We start from the raw sequence: 24,216 nt of genomic DNA, 5'->3' as shown, positions 1-24,216 counted from the left end.
AGAGTGGAGCACATTCTGACTCTCTTCCCTCTTGCAGAGATCTCCATTCTTGGAGACTTCAATGTTCACCACCAACTTTGGCTTTCCTCTCCCTTCACTGACCATCCTGGTGAACTAGCCTTCAACTTTGCTATCCTCCACGACCTAGAGCAATTGGTGCAACACCCTACTCGTATTCCTAACCGTCTTGGAGATACGCCCACCATTCTTGACCTATTCCTGACCTCTAATCCTTCTGCTTATGCTGTCACCTTTTCTTCTCAATTGGGCCCCTCCGATCACAAACTCATATCTCTATCTTGTCCTATCGCTCCAATCCCTTCTTAGGATCCCCCTAAGCAAAGGTGCCTCTTCCATTTTGCCTCTGCTAGTTGGGGGATCTGAGGAGGTATTTTGCTGATTTTCCTTGGAATGACTACTGCTTCCGTGTCAGGGACCTGTCTTTGTGTGCTGAGCGCATAACAGAGGTGATAGAGTCTGGCATGGAGGCGTACATTCCTTCCTCTTTTTCTCGTCCTAAACCTTCTAAACCTTGGTTTAACACAGCTTGTTCTCTTGCTGTACATGATAGAGACGGGGCCCACAAAAGGTACTTAAGCCTTCCATCACCAGAATCTCATGCACTTTATATTTCTGCCTGGAACCATGCCAAGTCTGTTCTTCAACTAGCCAAAAACTCCTTTATTAACAGAAAGTGTCAAAACCTTTCAAGATCTAACTCCCCTTGTGACTTCTGGCATCTAGCCAAAAATATCTCCAATAACTTTGTTTCTTCTTCTTTCCCTCCTTTATTTCAACCAGATGGCACCACTGATATCACATCTATTTCTAAAGCTGACCTCTTCGCTCAAACCTTTGCTTAAAACTCTACCTTGGACAATTCTGGGCTTGTTCCTCCCTCTCCTCCACCCTCAGACTACTTCATGCCACCTATTAATATTCTTCGCAGTGATGTTTTCCATGCCCTTGCTGGCCTAAACCCTCGGAAGGCTTATGGACCTGATGGGATCCCTCCTATTGTTCTCCGAAACTGTGCCTCCGTTCTTGCACCTTGCCTAGTCAAACTCTTTCAGCTCTGTCTCTCAACATCTACCTTTCCTTCCTGCTGGAAGTTTGCCTACATTCGACCTGTTCCTAAAAAGGGTGATCGTTCTAATCCCTCAAACTACCGTCCTATTGCTTTAATTTCCTGCCCATCTAAAATTTTTTAATCTATCCTCAACAGGAAGATTCTTAAACATCTATCACTTCACAACCTTCTATCTGATCGCCAGTATGGGTTCCGTCAAGGCCGCTCTACTGATGATCTGGCTTTCCTTACTGAGTCTTGGTCATCCTCTTTTAGAGATTTTGGTGAAACTTTTGCTTTTGCCTTGGACATATCAAATGCTTTTGATAGATTCTGGCACAAAGCTTTGATTTCCAAACTACCCTCCTACGGCTTCTATCCTTCTCTCTGTAACTTCATCTCAAGTTTCCTTTCTGACTGTTCTATTGCTGCTGTGGTAGACGGTCACTGCTCTTTTCCTAAATCTATTAACAGTGGTGTTCCTCAGGGTTCTGTCCTGTCACCCACTCTCTTCTTATTATTCATTAATGATCTTCTAAACCAGACTTCTTGTCCTATCCACCCCTATGCTGATGATACCACCCTGCACTTTTCCACGTCCTTTCATAGACGTCCAACCCTTCAGGAGGGAAACATTTCATGCTGGGAAGCCATAGAACACTTGACTTCTGATCTTTCTAAAATTTCTGATTGGGGCAGAGCAAACTTGGTATTGTTCAGTGACTCAAAAACTCAATTCCTCCATCTATCAACTCGACACAAGCTTCCAGACAACTATCCCCTCTTCTTCAATGACACTCAACTGTCCCCCTCTTCTACACTGAACATCCTCAGTCTGTCCTTTACTTATAATCTGAACTGGAAACTTTACATGTCATCTCTAGCTAAAACAGCTTCTATGAAGTTAGGCGTTCTGAGATGTCTCTGCCAGTTTTCTCACCCCCCCCCCCCAGCTGCTAACTCTGTACAAGGGCCTTATCCGTCCATGTATGGAGTATACTTCACATGTCTGGGGGGTTCCACTCATACTGCTCTTCTAGACAGGGTGGAATCAAAAGCTTTTCGTCTTATCAACTCCTCGCCTCTAACTGACTGTCTTCAGCCTCTCTCTCACCACCGCCATGTTGCATATCTAGCTGTCTTCTACCGCTATTTTCATGCTAACTGCTCTTCTGATCTTGCTAACTGCATGCCTCCCCTCCTGCAGCCTCACTGCGCAAGACTATTTTCTTTCTCTCACCCCTATTCTGTCCACCTCTCTAACGCAAGAGTTAACCAGTATTCTCAATCATTCATCCCTTTCTCGTTCAAACTCTGGAACTCCCTGCCTGCTTCTGTATCTCCACCTTCCTATGACTTGAATTCCTTCAAGAGGGAGGTTTTAAGACACTTATTCATCAGTTTTTCATTTCAGTGGGCATTTCAATGGGCATTTTTTTTTATTGGATTTTTGTTGCCCTTGGCCAGTGTCCTTCCTACATAAAAAAAAAAAAAAAAACGCACCAGCAGGGCTTCATTAGCTCTCAGGTGATCTGTTTTACTGATCACACCCATCATCATAGGGTCAAGGAAAGTCAGTTCTCTCTCTATGACGTTTATTGAGGAGGTAGGCATGACCGTAAGAACTGTGAACAAGTTCTCGATCTCAATATCTTACAAAATAACATTATACACTGATATTAAACACTTTCATCATACAGTAAAATCCCTCTCATCCGGCATTCGAGTATCCGGCAGCTTCAAGTATCCGGCACATTTTTTCCCGAGCCTTAAAATCAATATAAAATCAATGTGTACTCATAAAATCGATTAGAATTTCCGCGCGGGGCATACTTTGTCTCCTCGCCACCAGAGCGCACTGCTTCACGCCACCCGCGGTCCACTGCACTGTGTTTACTCAGTGACTCAGTCCCACGTGTGCACTGTTTATCGCCTGACGCCTTCATCATGCCTAAAGTTGTAGAAAAGAGGAAGTATGTTGTGCTTACACTTAAGCAGCTGATCAGATCAGCTGCTGATTAAGATCAGCTGATCTTTGTTATGGTAAGATGCATGAGTGTAGGATGGTGATTGTGGATATAATTTCACTTCTATTCAAGTATCCGGCAACTTCTGGTATCTGTCATGTCAGCAGTTTCATTGATGCCGGATAAGAGGGATTTTACTGTATTACAGTGTTCATTAACAATGCATGCAATCAACTTGGCACTATGCCAATCAGTTTTTACTACAGAATTCAAGTATTTACCTCGGTCACCATCCTGCCCGTCTTTGAGCACAATTGGCCATGAGTGACGCCCACAGGTGACCAGTGGGGTAACCACACTCTACTTACAAGTGAACATCGGCTTTGGTGCTTAATATAGCATTGAATACTTATACACATATTACACACCCTCATGCAAACACAAAACAATTGAACATTTCACTTATGAGTATCAAAGAATAATGATGTGAGGTACATACGCTTTACGTACAGTAACACAGACACATACACACACACACACACACACACACATGATGAACCTTATACTCCAACCATTTGAAACCCACATTCACAACACTGCCTCCGCCCTCCATTAAAGGCTGACCTGGCTGCTTTATTATTAGTCATATACCCAAGACACACAATATCCCAAAATTACAACCAGAATACATAACAGTATATATTGTTCTCACATAGTCTATCAGATATCATTTGCATAATCTGTTATCCAGTGTGGCATCCATCTTTGGCATTGTGACTGCCTATCCTCACTGTCCACGGGTAACTCTGCTTCCGCATGTGTGACATCATCATCAGTGCCTGCTTCCATCAGTGGTTTGTCAGCTGACTCCCCTGTTCCATGCTGTGGCCCTTCCTTCACACTCTCCTCAACTGCTGGTTGACTCTCCATTTCCCTCTTGCTCATTTCTTCCTCATCTTCAGATCCTTCTTCTCTCCAGGAAAACAATCCTGAACCATGATACACCCACAGATGATCCACATGACCCACCTGTGGACATGTCTGATGCCCTCAACGGATTTTATGCGTCACGTCAGACAGAATCTGTTGTACCTCATAGGGTCCCTCCCTATGAGGGCTCTGGAGTTTAGGTGAGAGTCCTTTCTTACAGAGAGGGTTGTACAGCCATATATGGTCACCCAGTATAACTGCTGCCTCAGCCTGGTCAGTCTTTTTCATACCCAGATGTCCAATGGTGACTCCACCGTGCAGCTCATGTAGCAGATCACGCCTCAGGGCATGCGGCACCAGCACCACCCAGTAGCTTGGCTGCCCATGAGTGTTATCCCATCACCATTGTAACACTCCGCTCTCTAGACATAACATGGTCCGTTGCTACCATAAGTGCTTGGTAATTGGGCTGTCTGGTGCTACTTCAGGCCAACTGGGATGCTCTGGGGATGCCTTCATTCACTCAACTATGGGAACTAGGTCTTCATTCACTCTCTGTGCCTGCCGCCACCTCTCCTTGGAGTCACCAACATCTCCCCAGGTCAGCAGCTGCCGACACACCACCCACTCCTTCTGTGAGCAATCTGGGCACTCTGGCTCACATGGGCAGCAACTCAGGCTGTTGGTGTTGTTGTGTACACAATTGGGGCAATACTGGACTTCACATTGATATTGCTCAAGTTTACCCAGCCATCGTGCCAGCTGTCCTTCAGGCACCTTGAGCGTTTTCAGCCACTGCAGGGCGGCGTGGTCTGTACAAATTGTGAACTTTTTGCCTTACAGATAGGGATGGAAATGGTCATTGCTTTTCATCACTGCTGACGGTTCTTTTTGGGTCACTCAGTAATTTTGTTCAGGACTTGTGAACTTAACACTGTAGTATGACCACACATTCCTTCCCATCCTTCATCTGTGACAGGACAGCACCAAGACCCTTAGAGCTGGTATTTGTATCGAGCAGGTAAGGACTGGCTGGGTCAGGATAGGGTGGTACTGGGGCCTCAACCAGGGCTCGCTTAAGGTTGTTGAAGGCCTCCTGATAGGCCTCACTCCACTCAAACTGCACCCTTCCTGGTGAGTTGGTGGAGGGGATAGGCAACTCGGGTGAATGCTGGGACAAAACACTGGCAGTAAGTGCAGAGACCTACTAAACTCCACACATCAGCCATATAAGTGGTGACTGGCCAGTCATGCACTGCAGCCACTCTCTGAGGGTCAGTCTTCACCTCATCTCTATCAACCATGTGCCTCAGGAACAGCATCTCAGACTGGAAAAGAAGGCACTTTTTGGGACGTTTTTTTTGGGAGTTTTAAGTTGGCAGCTCTCAGCTGACAACACCTCTTCCAGTCTCTCCAGCACCTCCTTGAACGTGCTCCTGAAGACAATGACGTCGTCAAGTTCATGTTCCTAAGAATGTCCATGACATCTCGTTCACTGTTCACTTTCTTGCCTGAGCGTCCATATCAATACAAACTTCACATGATTCCAATATCCTCAGTTCTTACAGGCTGATGTAATCCCACTCCTGACACCAATGTTATGTCTTCAGCCTTCCCAAGGTTGAGGCCAATGGCTGAGTAATGGTGTAACAAACCCACCCTCCAGGGTGCAAGTGGGCTTCGATGTGTCGTGTAGGTGAGCCACTCTTCCGCTTTCCTAAGTTGCCAGGCTCAGGAAAACACTGTGGTTCCTCTCTCGTGTTTACTGGAGACAGGTACAGGCTATCAAAGCAACTGGAATAGAGGAGATGGTGTGAGGAAGGAGGAGGTCCTGTCTGGACTGACTGGTTCCACCCTACCACCTCACCACCTTGCTTCTACCTGCAGCACACACACACACACACACACACACACACACACACACACACACACACACACACACACACACACACACACACCTTATACTCAAACCATTCAAAGCCCACATTCACAAGAATATATATATATATATATATATATATATATATATATATATATATATATATATATATATATATATATATATATATATATGCTGTAATCTCTTCATAAGCCTAACTAATTGGGGAAAAGGGTGGTTGGTGTATGCATTAGTTCAGGCCATCTGAGGGATTGATATCCACTGTCCAAGATTAATTTTGTTCATTATATGGAGGGCTCTGTTCAGTTGGATGTCATAAGGAATGAGAGCAGTGAGATATACATCTGTGCAGTAACAGCCAAGCATGAACATCACACTCCAAAACCCACCCAAAACTCATAGACTTTCCCTTCAAAAACCACTCATAAGAAGCACAATATTTTGTCATTTATGTTATACTTGTTGAGATCACTTGATATGGCCTTTGTGTAGTTTTGTAAAACTTGCACACTGCATGCTTTCATCATGAGGAATGCTCACTGTCTGCTCTTTAAGGTTGTCTTCTTTCTCCTACTATTTACTATATTTTTTGCTTTACTTCACCTAATTGCTCATATTGTGTATCCTATGGTACAATAGAATGTATAGATGTGTGATATGTTTGTACGTATGCATACACAGTCACCCAAGGATACTGGATTTTCTTATCCAACCATGGCTACTTACTGCTGTGACAGCTGACTATGGATGCAACATAAAATATAGATGCAGGTAGAAGAATTAATCAGGTTGTGCAGATTTATTTTGCATGATGATCTCCAGAGAGAGAGAGAGAGAGAGAGAGAGAGAGAGAGAGAGAGAGAGAGAGAGAGAGAGAGAGATATTCACAGCTTATCTATCAGCTAGGTAGCTCTTTATTGCTAGAATGCAAGGAAAAATACATTATTTACTTATAATTAAAAAAAAAAAATCTGACAAAAATAAAAACCACCAGCCACAGGAAAACATTTTTTTTTCTTGAAACATTCATGAAAATACCACATTTGGGTGCAAAAACAGCAGATCTTACAACTGTGGACAGTGCAAGGACAACCAGTTTTTGTCTTACATTGAACTGCCTGCTTCATCCACTAGATTTGTTTGACAAACAGTAATATTCATTTGGGTTCCCATGCTGTTGTCTCTTGCCACCAAATGGTTTGCTTTATTAAAGTAAACTTTAGTTTAGTCAATTGAGAGTTAATTATTTTTTTCCAGTACTTGATTTCCACACCATCTCATTTATTGTAAGTAATTTTATCCCAACAGGTTGTGGTGGTAAGTTCCATGGACTGAGAGGAAATTTCTCATCTCATGGCTTCCCAGAGAATTATGAGGCCAACACAGAGTGTGAGTGGGAGATAGATACTCCTGCTGGATACCATGCTGTCATCTCCTTCACCACACAGTTTGATGTGGAGACAAGCAGCAACTGTCAGAATGACTATGTGCAAGTGAGTTGACTGTCAATGGATGAGATTCATACTAGTCTGAAACTTACATACATCACTGTGAGGTTTTTGCTTTAAATAGGATACATGTATCAAACTGCCACAGAATGAAAAATATCTTCCTTAACTGAATATTTTCTTGGACTGGTTACTATGTATTTGGCTTCAGGTGTATCATGCTGAACAGGCAGAGCCTCATGCACCTATAACATGGGTCAGTGATAGAAGGTTGTGTGGCAAGCAGCTGCCTCAACCCATCAACTCAAGTGGTAGCCGAGTAAAACTTCTCTTCCACACCAATGGGGATGTACAGGGCAGTGGCTTCCAGGTGAGGAAGACAGTGTAGAAGTCCTGTAAGTAAAGGTATGGGGTCCATCTTAACCTCTTTGCACTGGACACTTCAAACAGTGCACATGCCTGTATATGTGATCCTGCCCACACAAACCACTTTCAAATGTCATCCTGTCCATTTCTTATCTGATATAATTTTGTGCCATGAAAAGTTATTCAATCAGTCTTTATTTTACACTTTTAGATAGCTGAATAAAATCTGTATATAACTGCATTATGTAGTTCCTAATTTGTATCAGATTCACAAATTTTTGGAGAGGAGAATGATTGCTGATCATGCTAATTTCAAGAAGTTTAGGCAAACCATATCTCAATTTTGGCTCAGTTTACATCCCAATCATTGAGCTATACTTCATATGAGAGCTTTGGAAATTCTGAGTATAGTTTCTGTGTGCAGAAACAGCATAATACAAACAAAAAAGACAAAGTGAGTGAATAAGTAGAAAATGTGTATGTGTGATAATTAGTGAAGGTTTTACAAAAACTATTTATAGCAACACTATCTCTCTTATTCATTGATGTAGTAATAATTGGCTTTTTACAGAAAATTCTTTATAGTCTATGACAAGCTTTCATAAATAAAAAGCATATATTATACAGGGGTGTGTGTGTGTGTGTGTGTGTGTGTTTAGTTATACGAGTATTTACTTAGTGAGATACAGGAAAAAAGCCATACATAGGCTCATGTTGTCCTGTCTCTATATTTCTTAGCAACTAACTTTGCCTTAAATTAGGTGCTAAGAAATATAGAGATAGGACAGCATGAGCCTAACTAAGTATGGCTCTTTTCCTGTATCTCACAACTAGTTACACACACATACACACACACACACACACACTTGGTAGAGCTATATAATATATGCTATTGATTTATGCAAGTCTGTCATAGACTATAAAGAATTTCCCTATAAAAGCCAATTATTACTACATCAATAAATAAAAGAGATAGTGCTGGTATAAATAACTGTGTGTGTGTACACCACTAACCTGACATTATATCACTAATACAGGTGACCCATCTCCTCTTCCTCATCATTTCCTTTATATACAAAAAAGAATACAATGTCTTAGTGATGTATGGAGAGAGAGAGAGAGAGAGAGAGAGAGAGAGAGAGAGAGAGAGAGAGAGAGAGAGAGAGAGAGAGAGAGAGAGAGAGAGAGAGAATTTTATTTATTTAATTTTTTTTTTTTTTCACTGTCTGCTGCTGCTGCTGGTGGAGGAGCATTTGTTCCTCTGGAGGAGTGATTATATAAAAATAATAAGAAAAGAATTCCTTCAGCATAACCAAATTATCTCAGAAGTCTTCACATGATGAAGGCTAGGGAAGAACTGGATCATGCACACAGCAGGGGCTGAAGGCACAAACACCAGTTTTCCTGCAACAAGTAATGTTGCTCAGGGGAATATTACTGGGCGCACACACACACACACACACACACACACACACACACACACACACACACACACACACACACACACACACACACACAAGGATACAAAGAACAGCTACGAAAATTATACCTGAATTGGAAGACCTAAGTTACGAGGAAAGACTGGAAGAAATTGGATTACCAACACTGCAAGAAAGAAGGGAAAGAGGAGACCTGATAACAATGTTCAAATTAGTAAACGGCATGGAGAAGATAGACAGAGATGATCTAGTTGTAAAAGTGGGTGAAGGAGATAGACATACAAGGGGACATATGAAGAAATTAAAGAAGAGTCATTGTTTGGGAAATATTAAGAAATACAGCTTTCCGCATCGAATGGTTGAAATATGGAATAACTTAAAAGAAGAGGTGGTTGCGGCAAAGAGTGTGCACATGTTTAAAGAGAGATTGGACAAATTCGGGTATGGAGACAGGACTAATTGAGCTTTGGCTCAGACCCTGTACTATACAATTAGGTAAATACAACTAGGTAAATACACATGGACACACACACACACACACACACACATATGGTGGATGAGGTCGACAGATATATAAGTCTGTTTGCAGATGATGCAAAATTATTGAAAAGAGTGGAAAACAGTATGGATTGTGAAATATTACAGAAAGATATAAATAAGATATATAAATGGAGTAAGAAATGGGAAATAGAATTCAATGCAAAGAAATGCAAGGTGATGGAATTAGGAAAAAGCAAAAGAAGATTGACAAATTCCTACACCATGGAGGAACTGGAAATTAAGAAAACCAAAGAAGAAAAATACTTGGGAATTACAATAAGTGATAATTTATCACCAGAAAAACATGTAAACGAAATAGTTGAGGAAACCTATGAGTTACTAAGAAAGATGAAAGGGCATTTGCTTACATGGATGAAGAGATGATGAAAAAGTTGATGGAGTATGTGATTTGACCAAAACTGGAATATGCTACAATTGTTTGGTCACCCCATAATAAAAAGGAAATAAGGAAAATAGAAAGGATCCAAAGAGCTGCAACCAAATTGGTACCAAGTTTGAGAGATTTAACCTATGAAGAAAGATTAAGGAGATTGATGCTTCCATCATTACAAGAGAGAAGAGAAAGAGATCTGATTGCTATATACAGAGCTTTAAAGGGTAAGGATCAAGTTGACAAAGAAGGCATTTGTATAGGACTCAAGAAATACAAGAGGAAATGGAGTGAAATTGAAGAAAACAGTAAGTAGAAGAGATGTCAAGAAATATGGTTTCCCAAATAGAAGCATAGAAATATGGAACAACAAGAAATATTCATGAATTTAAAGTTAAGCTGGATGCTTATAGGTATGGAGACAGGACAGCACGAGCATAGCTCTTTTCCTGTAAAACACAACTAGGTAAATACACACACACACACACACACACACACACACACACAATGACAAGAACACAATGACAAGAAAAGAGATGAAGACAAAAATAGTCAAATTAAGGAAAGAAAAGCAGAAATAACAAGTGTTAACTTGGAGGATGATAATGGAGAAATATTGACTAGTATGTAACCTATGTACCACCCAAAACAAATTCTCGGAACAAGGAAGAATATGAGAAAATTATAGAAGATGACATTCAGTGCTTGAGTAAATTAATCAAAAGTAATAAAAGAGTATTATTGGTTGCTGACTTTAAATGTAAAGAAGTAAATTGGGAAATGTTTGAGGCAGGAGGAAATGAGACTGCATGGAGAGAAAGTTTTCTGAAGATGACTGGAAGACTCAATGATGCAGTGGATGACCGAAAATACAAGATATAGGGGAGATGATGAACCAACAAGACTAGACCTAATATTAACAAAAGGAATTGACCTAACTAAAGAATTAAGATACATGTGCTCCATGGGGAAAAAGTGACCATATAATGATAAAAATAGACTAATAATGATGTCAGTGAAGAGGATGAATCATACAAAGAAAACAGGAGAGGCTATGGGAAAGTGATTATAAATCATCTTAAGAGATTCTATGAAGAAATGGACTGGGAAGAGTTGAAATCAAATTATGTGCAAGATAAGTATGGCATTTTTATAAAACTATATGAGACAGGAGTGAATAAATATGTCCTACTTTACAAGGAAAAAGGAAAATGGTGTAATTCAGTGCAAGATGTACAAGTGCAAAGAAAAAAAAGGGACAAAATGGACAAGAATGAAAAAAAATCAGAACCAAGCAAAATAAGGAAGACTGTAAGATAGCAAGAAAATGTGAAACTAAGGAGAGAGAAAGAGAAAGTATATAAAAAGGATATAGTTGAAAATTGCAAGGATGAACAAAAACTGCTCTGCAAATTCATAAATGGAAAAAAATTAATCTAAAAGAAAAAATAGAAAGGTTGAAGGATAGTAATGAAACATATGAAGACACAAAAGACATAAGTGAATTGCTAAACAAAAATTTTCAAAAGGTTTTCACAGAAGAATCAGAATTCAAAGAACCACAAGATGAGAAGACAAAAAAAAACAAATGTGGAAAGTTACAGTAATTAAAGAAATTTATAAAATGATGGAGGAGCTGGAAGAAAAAAAGCAACAGGACCAGATGGAGTATTGGGTTCCATTTTAAAAGAGTGCAGAAAACAATTAGTTGAACCAGTATATGACATAATAAAGTGCTCATTATCAACTGGAAGAGTGCCAAAGGAATGGAAGAGAGAAGACATAATGCCAGTTTATAAAAGTGGAAAGAAAGAAGAACAATTAAACTATAGACCAGTATCAATGACCAACATAGTATGTAAGATCTGTGAAAAAGTGATAAAAAAGGAATAGACAAAATTTCTAGAAAACAGAAAAACATTATGGTTTTAGACAAAAGTGATCATGTGTAACAAATTTGATGAGCTTTTATTTGAGAGTGTCTGATATAACGCAGGACAGGGATGGATGGGTAGCCTGTGTGTATTTAAATCTAAAGAAGAGCTTTTCACAAATTTCCCTATGACAGGAAGCTAGAAAATGTAGTAGAATTAAATGAAAAAATAATAAACTGGATGGAAAATTACTTAAAAGAAAGAGAAATGAGAATTGTAATAAAAAATGTAAAACTGAAATGGAGAGAAGTAGACAGTTGAGTACCACAAGGATCACTGCTGGCACCAATACTTTTTCTGATCAACATAAATGATATGCCTGAAGGAGCAAAGAGTTACATGAGTTTGTTTGTAGACAATGCATAATTACAAAGACATATAAGAAACAACAAAGACTGTGAAATTCTATGAGAGGATTTTAATAAAATCTGACTGGACTAAGAAATGGGAGATGTAATTTAATGTGAAAAAATGTCATGCAATGGAAACGGGAAAAAAAGTGAAAAGATCCCAAAATGGAGATATAAAATTGGAAATGAAGAAATAATAAAAGTAGAAGAGAAAGACCTGGAGTGACAATACAGGATAGTCAAGAGTTGGAGAAGCATGTAGAAAAGATATTCAGAGATACATATAGAATGGTGAGAAATATTGGAAAAACATTGGACTATATGGATTAAGATATGATGAGAAAGATAATCACTACTATGATTAGACCAAAGCCAGAATATGCTGAATCAGTGTGGTCTCCCCACAAGAAACATGTGAAAAAAATAGAAAGGATACAAAGGATGGCAATGAAGATGGTTCCAGAACTAGAAGAATTAACATATGAAGATGGGTTAAAGGAAATGAACCTGTCAGTATTGGAACAAGGAAGAGAAAGGAGAGATTTGATACTGATATATAAATTGTGGAATGGAGTGGAAGAAATTGATAATGAGGAACTACCACTAAGAGAAGAAGAAAATACCAATTTCACATGAGGACACAGCATAAAACTAAGAAAAGAAAGATGCTTGAGTAACATAAAGAAATATATTTTCCCACAGAGAAATACAGAAGTTTGAAACAAGCTAAGTGAGGAGGAGATAGTGTCGTCAATGAGTGTGCACAACTTTAAGGAAAAGTTGGACAAGTATAGATATGGAGATGCTGCCACACAAGCATAGCTCAAGCCCTGTAAATTACAACTAGGTAATTATGACTAGGTAATTATAAAACTGACATTATTTGAAAAGAAAATGGAGTATGAAGACAAAGTTAAAGAGTTAAATGTAAAGCAGGAAATTTGGAAGAAAGGAGGAAAAGAAGGTTGATTTTAGGAAGATTGTGGTAAAGCAAACTCAGGTAAATGACACCAAGGTAATATAAAAGGTTCAAGTGATTAAGCATAAAGAAAACTTGGTGAGAGACACAGTTCATAAAAAAAAGACTAGTGATATTTGGTTTATAGGAGTGTGTACCATAGTGGCATGAAAGAGAAAAGAAAGAAAAGAGGTGTGTGGATAAAATGGTGGAGATAATACAAGAAGGCAAGGAGGTGACAAAAGAGAGTGAAGAAATTCAAAGTGTGGGCAGATATGTTGAGAGTGGACAGCATCCCATTAAAATAAAGTTCAGGTCACAAACAGTAGCTGAAGAAATATTAGGTAAATCTTGGAAATTGGCCAGAGTTGAAGAGTACAACCAAGTGTGGATTGAAAAAAGATATGACCAGAGAAGAGAAAGCTACTATAAATGAACTAAGAAGAGAAACAAATGAAAAAAAAAAAAATCAGAGGTGGAAAAGAAGAGGTTCTATTGGAGGGTCATAGACATGAGGCTGAGAAAGTGGTACAGGATAGAGGACAATGCAAAAGGGAAAGTTTAAAAGTGGTTTATACAAACATAAATGGTTTGACGTCAATCGTGTTGGAAGTAAAAGATTATTTAAGAGAAGAGAAACCAGATATCAAGGAAATTGAAACAAAACTTGTGAGTGATGTGGATGTTTTAAATATTGGTGATGGAAATTACAACCCCTGGATGAGAAATAGAAAATATAAGCAGGGTGGAGGTGTGATGCTCGTAGTTAGAAAAGAATTGATGGTGGAATCTACTACATGTGTGGAAGGGGAGGCAGAACTACTGAAAGTAAACTTCAAAAGAAATCTGGGAAAATGCCAAAATATTGTAGTGACCTATGTTCCCCCTTATTCCAACTCATGGGGAGGAAGAATACAAGAGAATGCTGGAAGACACAAAGGCATGTTTACCCAAGTCACAGGAGGAAAATGAGAATGTACTAGTGATGGGAGACTTGAATTGTAAAGAGGTATCTTGGGAAAGTTGGACCACAGAAAGTAGCAAGTCATCATTGGGGAACAAATTACTTGAGTTGGCTATTGAGAATATTCTTACATAATGGGTTAAAGAAGACACGAGATTCAGAGGAAATGAAACACCATTAAGGCTTGATCTAATTTTTACAAAGGAACAAGCCATATTAGAAGATTTGAAACACAAAAACCCAGTAGGTAAAAGTTACCATGCATTGATTCAGTTCTTAGTAATGGATTAGAGCATCAGTACAAGAAAAGAAGACCACCACAGGAGAGAATAGCTGAACTACAGTAACACAAATTTTGGACAGCTTAGGAAGTATTTCAGTGAAGTGGATTAGAATGAAATATTTCAAATAAGTGACACAGAAGAAAAGTGGACCATCTTCCTGGACATTCATAATAAAGGAGTGGAGAAATGGCTACTTAAGAAATCAACAGAAAACCTGTTTAAGAAGGATTGGTATAACAAGAGATGTGCAGTAGCTAGACTGGAGAGAGAAAAAGCATGGAACAAATGGAAAAAAATAAGAGACATGACTTATGGGCCATTTATATAAGAAATAGGAATAAATATATCAAAATATAAAGAGATGTGCAGAGGAATTATGAAAAGGATGTTTAAGATAAATGTAAAGACCAACCAAAATTGTTTTATAGATTTATCAATGGAAAACTGAAGAGTAAAGAAGACATTAGCAGAGTAAAAATAAAAGTTGGAGAAGAAATGGTCAGAGACCCAAAAGAGATGGCTGAAGTGTTCAAAAGATACTTCCACTCTGTGTTTACTAAGGAGAATTATTTTAGGGAAGAAAGGATAGTGATGGAAAATGGGACTGGTCAGAAAGAGGTACAGTAAAATCCCTCCTATCCGGCATTCGAGTATCCGGCAGCTTCAAGTATCCGGCACATTTTTCCCCGAGCCTTAAAAGCAATAAAAAATCAATGTGTACTCATAAAATCGATTAAAATTCCCGCGCGAGGCATACTTTGTCCCCTCGGCACCAGAGCGCACTGCTTCGCGCCACCCGCGGTCCACTACACTGTGTTTACTCAGTGACTCAGTCCCGCGTGTGCACTGTTTATCGCCTGATGCCTTCATCATGCCTAAAGTTGTAGAAAAGAGGAAGTGTGTTGTGCTTACACTTAAGCAGCTGATCAGATCAGCTGCTGATTAAGATCAGCTGATCTTTCTTATGGTAAGATGCATGAGTGTAGGGTGGTGATTGTGGACATAATTTCACTTCTATTCAAGTATCCAGCAACTTCTGGTATCCGGCATGTCGGCGGTCCCGTTGATGCCGGATAAGAGGGATTTTACTGTAGTAACATCAATAGAAGAAGTAAAGAATATTTTGGAAGAGCTGGATGTAAGGAAAGCAATGGGACCTGATGGTGTGCTGAACTGGATTCTAAAGGAGTGCAGCTCACAACTAGCCAAAGTGATACACAATATAATCAGCACCACCTTGTTGTAAGGAAGAGTACCTAAAGGTTGTAAACAGGTGGATATTACATCAACTCACAAGGCTGGAAGTAAAGAAGACCCATTAAACTATAGACCAGTATCACTGAAAAGTGTAACAGCAAAGATTTGTGAAATGATCATCAAAAACAGACAGGTGAAATACCTGGAAGACAACAATGTGATAACAGAGAGACCATTTGGATTCAGAGAAGGAGAATCTTGTGTCTAACAAATTTGAAGAGCTTCTACTCAAGAATAACAGACATAGTGCAAGAAAGAGATGGATGGGCTGATTGCATATTCTTAGACCTTAAAAAAGTATTTGATAAATTACCATACAGAAGACTGATAAGGAAACTGAAAAATATAGGAAGATTGGGAGGATCATTATTAAAATGGATGGCTGACTTCTTGATGAACAGAGAAATGAGGACACTAATCAGAGGCAATAAATCAAAATGGAGACCAGTAGTAAATGGAGTTCCTCAAGGACTGGTACTAGCACCAGTTAGGTTTGCAGTATATGTAAGTGACATGACGGAAAGGGTGACGAGCTACATGAGTTTCATTGCTGATAATACTGACATTATGAAAAAAGTAACAAATGAAGAAGACTGAAGCTCTGAATCAAGACATAGTTAAGATAAATGAATGGTTGTCGAGGTGGAACATGGAATTTAATGCCAAGAAATGTAGTGTGGTGAAGTTTAGAAAAAGTGCAATAAGAACAGAAGGCACCTACTATTTGGGAAATGAAAAAATTACTATAAGATCTGAAGAGAAAGATCCAGTAGTAACCATTTCTAATAATCTGTTATTTGTGAAGCATGTAAACAATATCACTGGAGAAACATATAATCTGCTGAGAAACATCAAGATGGTGTTCTCCTATATTAATGAAGATATGATAAAAAATTGATAACAACAATGATATGTCCAAGACTGGAGTACACAGCATTAGTGTGAAGTTTGAAGAAGGATATCAGAAAGCTAGAAAGGATTCAGAGAACTGCAACTAAAATCCCTACAAGCCTAAGAGGGTATAGTTAGAAAGAGAGGTTGATGACATTGGGCTTGACTACACTGGAAAAGAGGAGGGATGTAGTGATAGCACTATACAGAATATTGGAAGTGATGGAAAAGTTGGATAGGGATGATCTTATGATATCAGATACAAGAGGTATCAGAGGACATGGAGGGAAAGTGATAAGGAGTGTTTGAGGAAAAAACATCAAGAAACATAGCTTTCTTCAGAGGACCATAGCAGTGTGGAATGAACTTAATGATGAGACTGTGTGTGCCAAAAAAGTCCATAAATTTAAAGAAAATTTGGATAACAGTTGATGTGGAGATGGGACAGCATGAGTCTAGTATGGCTCTTGTTCTGTATTTCACTACTAGGTAAATACACACACACACACACACACACACACACACACACACACACACACACACACACACACACCGGATGTTGTTGTATTATGTGAGACAAAAGGGAAAAATGAATAGGGAACTCCTGACATTGATGATGATAAATATGATTTATGAATGAAAAATAGAAATGACATCTCTAACTATCTTCTGCTGCTATTTTCATGCTAACTGCTCTTCTGATCTTGCTAACTGCATGCCTCCCCTCCTCCCGTGGCCTTGCTGCACAAGACTTTCTTCTCTCTCTCACTTCTATTCTGTTCACCTTTCTAATACAAGAGTTAACCAGTATTCTCAATCATTCATCCCTTTCTCTGGTAAATTCTGGAACTCCCCGCCTGGTTCTTTATTTCCACCTTCCTATGACTTGAATTCCTTCAAGAGGAAGGTTTCAAGACACTTATCCTTCAATTTTTGACTTATTCTGGGACAGGCATCTCAGTAGGCTTTTTTTTTATTGGACTTTTGTTGCCCTTGGCCAGTGCCCCTCTTACATATGCTGATGATGCAGTTAAGCTGCAGAGGACCTAAGTAATCAGCCGTTTAGTAAACTTTACACCCTCCTCACGTCCTGACAAGGTCTGTCACCCAGGTGGCAGTAAACGATGCTACTCGGCTTGAGGCTATAACACTCTGTTGAGCAGTGGGAAGACTGTCATGGTGGGTGGAAGCCCAACGGGGTATAATACCTCGACCATATACATGTTATTTTGTGTTAACTGTTTTTCCTAGATGTGGTTGTTGATTCTTCTGCAGCTGTGGGAGTTAAATGTTGTTTGGAGAATTTCCCTTGCCTGTGAGTCAGTAAAACAGTCTGGTGACCTCAACTTAGTGCGACCTGGAGTTATGACTGTTGTGAATAGGGTGCAGGAGTCACAGGGGACCCTGTACATCCATCTGTGAGCCCTGCACTGAGTCCATGTAAGAGGTGGCTCAGTGAAGCTAGTCCAGGTGCAGCAGCTTAATGAAGGGGCTGGGAATTGTGGTCACAACAATATATATATATATATATATATATATATATATATATATATATATATATATATATATATATATATATATATATATATATATATATATATATATATATATATATATATATATATATATATATATTTACATACAGTGGAACCTTGGTTTTCTAACTTAATTTGTTCCTGAATGCTGTTTGAAAAAAAAAAACTATTTTCCCTATAGGAATCAATGTAAAATAGATTAATCCATTCTCAGAAACTGGTCCACCATGTCAGCAGATAATGACTGATGCACCTGCTGATAAGATGGCCGCACCACAACATTTCCAGCTTAGAAATTTTTTTTATCCAGAAAGAATGTATTGAATGAACTTAGTGACACAGAACTCATCAGAAGATATTGTTTAGACCATGCAGGCATTCTCTTTGTCACCGTTCAAATGAAGGAAGTCTTACATAGTGACACATAAAGGAGCAACCCACTCACCACCAAAATTATGGTGATCATAACATTAGACATCTTGCTGCTGGGAAAAGCTACTGAGAAAATGCAGTTGTGCAGTAGTGATGGCATTGTAGGTCATAGAGAAAGCCACAGGAAGCTTGGGATTACTTCTGAGTGCCAAGCATTGTTTGTTTACATCAAGGTTCTTCAACAGGATCACATTTAACTTATTTCAAAGATTGAATTACTGTCTTACCCTCTGTGTCTCTGCTCCAAATATAAAAAAAATGAAGGAAATATTTATAGAAACTATAAATTAGTAATAAATGGCAGATTTTTTTATGTCTTGTAGTATTTAAAATCAACTAACTTTGTTAGAAAACCAAATTATGGTACAGCAATCAAAGGAATTATGAGTTAAGTTTTTGTTCGAAAACCAAATTATTCAGAAAGGGTGACATTTGGTAACTGAGGTTCCAATATATATATATATATATATATATATATATATATATATATATATATATATATATATATATATATATATATATATATATATATATATATATATATATATATATATATATATATATACTCACACACTCAGTGGAATCTTGTTTACCAAACGCCTCCATTTTCGAACAAATTGGTTTTTGAACAAAATTTTGAACTTGTTATTGCTTTGGTTTTGGTACCGTAATTTGGTTCTAGAACAAAGTTACTTGATTTCAGATATTAAAAGACAGCAAAAGCTGCCCTTTATTACTAATTTATAGTTTTTGTAAATATCTACTTTGTTTTTATATATTTGGAGGAGAGACAGAGAGTGTAAGACAGTAATTCAATCTTTGAAATAAGGTTAGTGTGATCCTGTTGAAAAGCCTTGACGTAAACAAACAGTTTTCAGTACTCTGGAGTTATCCCGAGCCACCTGTGGCTCTCTTGATAACCCCCAATGCCATCACTACTGCACAACTGCATTTTTTCCAGTAGCTTTTCCCAGCAGCAAGATGTCTAAATGTTATGATCACCTTCATTTTGGTGGTCAGTGGGTTGCTCCTCTCTGTGTCCCTCTATAAGGCTTCCCTCACTAGATTGGAGACAAAGAGATTACCTGCAAAGTCTAAACAGCATCTTCTGATGAGTTCTGTGTCATGAAGTTCATTCAGTACATCATTTCTGGATAAATAATTTATGAGCTGGAGATGTTGTGAAGTAGCCATCTTGGATGTGGGAGCATCTGTCATAAGCTGCTAAGACAGTGTAGACTGCTGTCTGGGAATGGATTAATCCATTTTACATTGATTCTTATGGGAAAAATAATTTAAGTTTTTGAACATTTCAAATTTCAAACGGCATTCAAACGGCATTCAGGAACAAATTAATTTTGAGGACCGAGGTTCCACTGTATATATATATATATATATATATATATATATATATATATATATATATATATATATATATATATATATATATATATATATATATATATATAAACTGCACATGCTACTCAAAAAAAAATTTAGAGACACATTTTCTATTCTGTTGGTACCACATTTCTGATGAAAAAAATATATGAACAAGCCACGAACTCACACACCTTATTTGATCTTGCAAGCAAAGTTGACACAGCTGCTCTAGCAGCAAGACATCTAAATGTTATGATCACCTTCATTTTGGCAGTAAGTGGGTTGCTCCTCTCTCTGTCCCTCTATAAGGCTTCCCTCACTAGATTGGAGACAAAGAGAATACCTGCACAGTCTAAATAGTATCTTCTGATGGAGTTCTGTGTCACTAAGTTCATTCATTACATTCTTTCTGGATAAATAATTTGTGAGCTGGAGATGTTGTGAAGTAGCCATCTTGGCTGTGAGAGCATCTCTAGATAGAATTGGCTACCATACAATATAATATTCCCTTAATATTTTAACAACAAATATACAAAATTGAAACACATGACAAAAAACTAGCAAATTTTTTAAATGCCAGTAATTTTATTTATATATTTGTCTATCCATTTATTTATTTATTTATTTATTTATTTATTTATTCATTATTATTTTTTATTTATTTATTTAAAAAAAAACTATTTATCAAATATAGGGTGTGTCTGATGTGAATGTTGTCTTATACACCAGCATATATAGTGTTTTCATGCATAATCTAGCCTGCTTGTGTACTTGTAAAATGGATTCTACAAGCTTATACATTTGATAATGTGTGTTTATTATGTGTTCACACACCAATCAAATTATACAAAATTTAATTCATACATAAAGCTGATGACCATAAACAATGAATGTACTGTTTCCTTGCAATATTTGGTGCTTTTGCCCATCGTGCAAAAATGGCATAATCTTAAGTAAGAAATGCACAAACATGTACAAAAGCAGGTAAATGTGTTTGATGATGTGTGGAAAAGACAGAAATTTAATATCAGTTGAAACTGGAATAAGTTGATAGTGTTTGAAAGGAATAAAAGTGTAATGATGATGATGACATCAACCATGCATGTTGTAGGCATCATGGCTGATGCTGTGCGGGAACAATTACACCCAAGCAAGTGGTTATATGGTGACCCCAGGTCATCCAAACAACTACCCACCCTATGCTGACTGTGACTATCGCATTGTTGCTGGCAGGGAGGATTTTATCCACGTCCACTTCCTCAGTTTTGATCTTGAAAGTAAGAAATACTTTAATGTTTTAGTGTCATTTATAATGTGAAATTTGTTTTTAATAGAACTTTCCATTCCATTCAAATGTGAAAAGTTGGTGTTTCATATTTATGATTTTCATTTTCTTTGGAATTATATTTGATCATTCACACAGTGCTTTGAAATTTGAGGGTATTGTATATTTTCTTTTCTTTTTATGTATTGAGAATTGAAAGGTATAGTAGTAGATTGAAATGTTCAATTTTATTTTTAATAAGTGTAAGTGATGTTATGTAACAGAGAAGTAAAAGCTTTTATAGCAAATGAAAATGATGAATTAAGCTATTATAACTGAGATATCTAAAGTATAATGAGCAAAGATACCATTTAGATAATAATACAATTCTTATCAATGAGATGGTATAGGTAGCAAAGCAAGAATTAGTCACTCTACACTTTAACTTCCATCATTAAGCTGAAACCATTAATGTATAATCTTAAAAGCTCTAAACTTCTTTCTAGTAGCATTGCTTTTTTAATGTTTTAGCAACCTCATTCATATTAATGTGAAAAGAAAAATTAATATCATGGGCTACCAAATTAAGATATCCAATAGTTTTGATTGGAAATTTCCTCTGTGAACAGATGCAAGGAACTGCAGGTATGATCATTTGACGGTGATGGAGGAACAGTCGGGGCAATCTTGGGGGCCTTACTGTGGCAGGGATCTGCCTCACAACATAACAACACGGGGCTCCACCCTCTTCAGATTCCACTCAGATTTTTCCATCGAGAAGTTAGGCTTTGTTGCCAAATTTGATGTTAAAGGTGAAGCAACTGGATCTTGTGTCATTCTTTACATTTCAAGAGTTGGTTTAAATTTGCTTAAATGTAATATGTCTGCCTTTTTCTGTCTCCTAGATTTGGATACACATATAATTTATTTTTTGTTTTTCAACAAGTGAAAATATAATACTTAATGTTCTGGCTTATAAATGGTGAGCCTTGATATGTTAATTACAGAATGTGGTGGAAACTTGACTGCCCCAGGAGAACTTAGCTTGCCAACACAGTCATATTACCAAAACCACATGCTGTGTGTATGGGATGTGACAGCTCCAGAAGGGAAAGTCCCACATATCAAGTGAATATTAGTTATCCCTGGATTGTTTGAGTTCATGGGATAATTCTAATGCCAAGGCCTGCAAGAATTATTGTCAACACTTTTATTTTCATGATTGCCATTTGCTTTTATTCTTGTTTGCATGAGGAACATCAAGCATCTATAAACATTGCTTTGTATTTAATATTCATTCAAGAATTTTTGGTCATGATTTTTAGAGGTTGATGATAAAAGCTGAACAAAGTATTCATTTAAACATATCAGTGTGAATTATTACATATACAGCAAAACATTCTCTTCTATTTTACAGGTTCCAGCACCTTGTACTTGAAACCCACCACCGGTGCAGCTTTGATAGCATCAGTGTGTATGAAGGACATTCTTCTGCCCAAGATAAGCTTGTGGCTCGGTTTTGTGGCAATCACACTCTGGATCTGCCAGTAGTGACAACTCATGGGAACAAGGCACGAGTTGTATTCTCCTCTGATCACTCAGTTACATTGGAGGGCTTCAGGGCCAGTTTGGAGTTCACATATGGTAAGGTGGCAACTAATGTAGTTGTGTATGTCTTGTGTTACTTTTTTTCAGTAAGGAAGGAAGACTAACAATTATACAGTATTTGTAATTCATAATAAGTAGAGGTGTTTGCTGGTGTGTGAAGGTATGAGGTGTTAATATATGTATTTCTTGGCAGCTTGTGGTGGGAATGTGAACATCTCTGCTGAGGGAGCTTCTCACATCATCAGGTCCTTCTCACTTAGCAACTCTGGTAGGGAACATACTTTTAGACTTGAAGTACTGTGCAGCATGTACCAACTTTTAGACTTGAAGTACTGTGCAGCATGTACCATCTGAAACTAAGTGAAAATAAATACAAAGCTTATACTGATATGATGTCTAAATGATCATTCTGAGACTGAATCATATGTAAAAACACAATATTTGATTAAAATTGTTAATGAGGAATTTATTTATGAAGCCATTGAATAACTTTTTGTATTTGCCAGTGAATTATGAACCACTGCTGCAGTGTGTGTGGCTGGTGGAAGGTCTTGAGGATCATGTGGTGACTTTGACCTTTACAAGACTTCAACTAGAACCACCAGATGTAAATGACACTGAGCCTTGTCCATATGACCGTGTTGAGGTGAGTTTATGTTAATGCAACCTTGTTAAAGATACTTCATCATCATCATCATCATCATCATCAACCTTTTACTTTCTGTTACAAGACAAAGGTCTTGTAGTAGAGAAGGAAAAAAAAAAAAGTCATTCACACCTACCTCTAGCCAAGAAACCTCAGGTCTACCTTGGAGGAACAACAACTAGCAACCTTAATCACCTCTCCACTCCATGCTGTGGACATTACTGGACAAATTTAATCACCTGGGACCCTTGAGCCTGGTATGACAGCCACAGCAAAACCCCTTCCAGTATGCTGACACTATACCAAACTGGAATACCAAGGCCTGCAAATCACCACAAGAGCAGGGAGCCAACATCAACAGCCATGGCTGTGACAGCCACACAATCGCAAGACATCCAACAAACTGCCTTGCCCACTTCTAACTTTGTTTCCTTCTTATGTTTTCCACTGTTGCCAACTCCCAAATATGTCTAACCACTTGCATCATAACCCTAAACAGTCTCTTTAAACTACATGCCCTCCTGATCTTAAGATCATTTTGTGAACTTAATATTCTAAAGAATGCATTCAACATATATACAAATTATGTTATCACTGTAATCTCTCATCCACATTGGTTGTTGCTTCTCTCTTTCCAATCACCTCAATATCATTTCATCT

The 24,216-nt window shown here is 38.1% G+C and overlaps 1 protein-coding gene across 3 annotated transcripts in view; it reads left to right on the top strand.

Annotated features, from left to right (window-relative positions):
* The window catches only part of LOC135114948 (cubilin-like), a 226,195-nt gene that overhangs the window by 136,604 nt on the left and 65,375 nt on the right, over positions 1-24,216 (top strand). For all 3 annotated transcript variants that reach the window (XR_010275724.1, XR_010275725.1, XM_064031254.1), the window contains exons 53-60: positions 7,175-7,359; positions 7,526-7,684; positions 21,150-21,315; positions 21,932-22,114; positions 22,310-22,430; positions 22,720-22,946; positions 23,104-23,178; positions 23,417-23,556. Coding sequence is in view for 1 of the 3 variants with exons in the window: in XM_064031254.1 (XP_063887324.1) it covers positions 7,175-7,359; positions 7,526-7,684; positions 21,150-21,315; positions 21,932-22,114; positions 22,310-22,430; positions 22,720-22,946; positions 23,104-23,178; positions 23,417-23,556 (1,256 nt within the window). In the remaining 2 variants the exon portion in view is untranslated. The remainder of the gene's footprint in view (positions 1-7,174; positions 7,360-7,525; positions 7,685-21,149; positions 21,316-21,931; positions 22,115-22,309; positions 22,431-22,719; positions 22,947-23,103; positions 23,179-23,416; positions 23,557-24,216) is intronic.

The sequence above is a fragment of the Scylla paramamosain genome, chromosome 28 (assembly GCF_035594125.1).
Source record: "Scylla paramamosain isolate STU-SP2022 chromosome 28, ASM3559412v1, whole genome shotgun sequence".
NCBI classification, from domain to species: domain Eukaryota; kingdom Metazoa; phylum Arthropoda; class Malacostraca; order Decapoda; family Portunidae; genus Scylla; species Scylla paramamosain.
The sequence above is the reverse complement of the archived record's forward strand: the minus strand, read 5'-3'. Positions and strand labels throughout refer to the sequence as shown.